General features: G+C 61.4%; 1 protein-coding gene across 1 annotated transcript in view; it reads right to left on the bottom strand.

Moving 5' to 3' along the window:
• The window catches only part of MED15 (mediator complex subunit 15), a 28,646-nt gene that overhangs the window by 15,517 nt on the left and 10,277 nt on the right, over positions 1-2,852 (bottom strand). The window contains exons 2-4 of the mRNA XM_010851524.1: positions 2,378-2,429; positions 1,151-1,180; positions 6-35 (exon numbers count right to left, since the gene is read on the bottom strand). Of these exons, the coding sequence (XP_010849826.1) occupies positions 6-35; positions 1,151-1,180; positions 2,378-2,429 (112 nt within the window). The remainder of the gene's footprint in view (positions 1-5; positions 36-1,150; positions 1,181-2,377; positions 2,430-2,852) is intronic.

The following is a 2,852-nucleotide window of genomic DNA, read 5'->3' as shown; positions in this document are numbered from 1 at the left end:
CCCGCCCGTCAGGCTCTGCAGCGCATTCATGGGGTCTGCGGGGCACAGGGCGTGTGTCTCAGGCCAGTGCCCTCCGACCTGGTCCAGGCTTGTGGGCCAGGAAGCCTTCCTGAGTCCACACTTCCTCCCACCTCAGGCTTGATGCCCTCAGTGCCCCAAACGCTGAGTGGCCGGGGCCCCTCCAGGCAGGAGCCCAGCCCACAGCAGGCCTGGAACTGGGGCGAGCCAGCCCGTGGGGCTCCGCCACTCTTGGATGGAGGCCCCTCCCAGGGGTGAGACACAGCGGCACACCCAGAGAAAACGGGGTCAAGGGCCCTTCTGCGGTCAGCAGAGCCTGGGGGCTGGTCTCCCCCCAGAGAGGGGACAAGTCCCATGCGCACCAGAAGCCCACCTCTGCTAAGTCTGGGCAGGACCCCACGGAGGAGCAGCTCTCGGGAAAGAGCCGCGAGAACAAGTGTGGGAAGGCCTGAGATGCTGGGCCAGCAGCCAGTACCTGGGGAGGAGCTGAGGCTCTGTCACAGCAGCCCATGGCCACCCACAGGTGGAGTGGCCCGGCCAGCACCCTGCCACAGAACCCAGCGCCCCAGGGTGCTCGTCCAACACCAGAACCCAGACGCCCTCTGGTCGGGCGCACTGACCCCGGCCTGCCCCCTGCCACCCCCAGCACGCCCCCGGCTACTCCCGCCTGGGGCGCTGGGGTCAGCTAAACCCCTTCACTGGCAGCTTGCTCAGGGAGACCTGGGCTAAATCAACAGGGCTCCCATGTGATAAAACCTTGCAATTAAAAAATGGAATTAATAATGACAACTCAGCTTGCAAAGAAACTTTGTAACTTAAGGTGAATTCACAGCTATTCCCTAGGAAACGTTCCCAGAGAGGACTGCACTGAAAGCACCTCTATGCACACGAGTTACCACCCGGAGAGCTCCATGGACTAGACAAGTCCCAGCCGCCACGTGAGTCTGCCGGGAGGAATGGGACGAGGGCGCTGCCGCTTGGCGTTGAGGCTGGGGGAGGCCGGGTGGGGGTTGGCGTCCCTCTGGGAACCTGCTCCTCCCAGCACAGAGCAACCCCGCCCACAGCTCCCAGCATCCCGGCCATGCCGCCCACGCTGAGGTGGGGAAAAACTTCAGAAAAGAGAAACTCTTACCACTGACAGATGCTTGAGATTTCTTATTATCTATGTTAAAAAGAAGAAAAAAGAAAAGAAACCAGAGTAAACAGTTTTATATAATCACATATTTCCACGCTAAGTCAGTGCAGTAAGCATTTGCCCAGAGGTCATTTTCTAACACTGACTCGACTCTGCCTAGAAACTAGACAAAACGCACTTCGGGGCTTCAGCGTCTGAGTGTGAACATGTGCACGTGTGTGCCCCGCCGCCAGCAGTGCTGGCACACGGGAGGCTGAGGGCGGCCGGGGGCTGAGAGCCCTGTTTCCAGCCCGCTCGGGGCGGCGTCGCGTTTTCTGGATGAGGACACTGAGTCTGTCCAAGACTGCTTAGAAGCTGGATCCAGCCCGCCCTGGCGCTGGCGGGGAGCGGCTACAGCAGTTCCACCCTCCCCCGGGGCGAGGCCGCCGTGGGCACCCCCGAAAAGGCAAGTGCCAGGGCCAGCTCCCACGTGGGCCCTGCAGCCCATCAGGCTGAGCCCTTGTCAGGACAGACAGCTCAGGCCCCAGTCTTCTGGTGGTGGCTCCTCTTGTTCCAAACACCACGGGACAGCCCCAAACATGGCAAAGAAAGTGAAGTCAGTCTAAGAAGTCAGTGTGGGAGGGCGCAGTGGCCCTGCAGGGACTCCGGGGCCCTGGCGTCTCCCTGCATCTGAGGTGAGGGACGGTGGAGCCGCAGCCGCCCCACAGGGCTGTGTGGGAGGTGCCGCCTCCTGCAGGCGCACACGGCGGGCTGGCAGGAGGCGCTGTGGCTGGAAGCCTGGAGTGGCCCCGAGAGGAGCCAGGATGCAGGCCAGGCCTCACCAGGGCAGGACGCGGGCGGTACTGAGGAAGCTGGCCCCAGAAGCGTCCAGCCTGACGGGAACACGGTTAGGTCTAGCCTCCGTGGGTCAAAGAAAAAAAACCCAGATATCAGGGAAGGAAGTGTGTGTTCCAGGGTGGACTCTGCGCATTTAGGAACTGCCTAGAGATCAAAGCAGCAGTCCTTGAAGAGGGGAGGTCAAACAGACAGGCAATGAGAGCAGTCCAGCACAGACCCCCGGACGCTAACACCTCCCTCGGGCCACACCAGCAGGGTCCAGGCTCTGGGAGGCTGGGAAACACGGGACGAGGTGCGAAGCCGTGAAGAAGCTCCCAGAAAGCTGGCATTGTCCAAACAGCCCTCCCACGGTGATCACACCACCCACAGATGTGACGTTTTACTTACGGATATCTCGAAAATGAATAATGAGCCTGGCCACCAGAGAAAGGTATTCGTCCTGAAAGTAAAAACAGGAAGCAGTTGAAGCTCAGAGCAGAAGTGAGGCGAGTGACGCCCCTTCCCACCCCAGCCCCTCTGAGGTCCTCCCGGGGGCAGAGAAGGCAACTGAGCCGTCTGTCCATCCATCCAGCTCAGCCTCCTCTGGAATCCATCCCTCGGGAGAGGCCGGCAGAGCTTGGCTCCCCCAGGCCAGAGAAAGGCAGACAGAAAGAGAAACCAGGAAGGGATCCAGACAACAGAAGCCGCTGCTCCTCCAGCCCGCTGTCAACCCTGCAAGGGTGGGGGCGCCTCAGACACCCCCCCTTCCACAGCAGGGCCTGCCCAGCGTCACAGGGCACCTCGGAAGCAGGCCCGGGAGGGCAGGGCCGCTCTAGTCTCGCCTCTGTTTGGAGAAGCACTTCCGCTTTTCCCACGCCTGCTG

The sequence above is a fragment of the Bison bison genome, unplaced genomic scaffold (assembly GCF_000754665.1).
Source record: "Bison bison bison isolate TAMUID 2011002044 unplaced genomic scaffold, Bison_UMD1.0 scf7180017851776, whole genome shotgun sequence".
NCBI lineage: Eukaryota > Metazoa > Chordata > Mammalia > Artiodactyla > Bovidae > Bison > Bison bison.
This window is presented reverse-complemented; position numbering and strand designations above follow the sequence as displayed.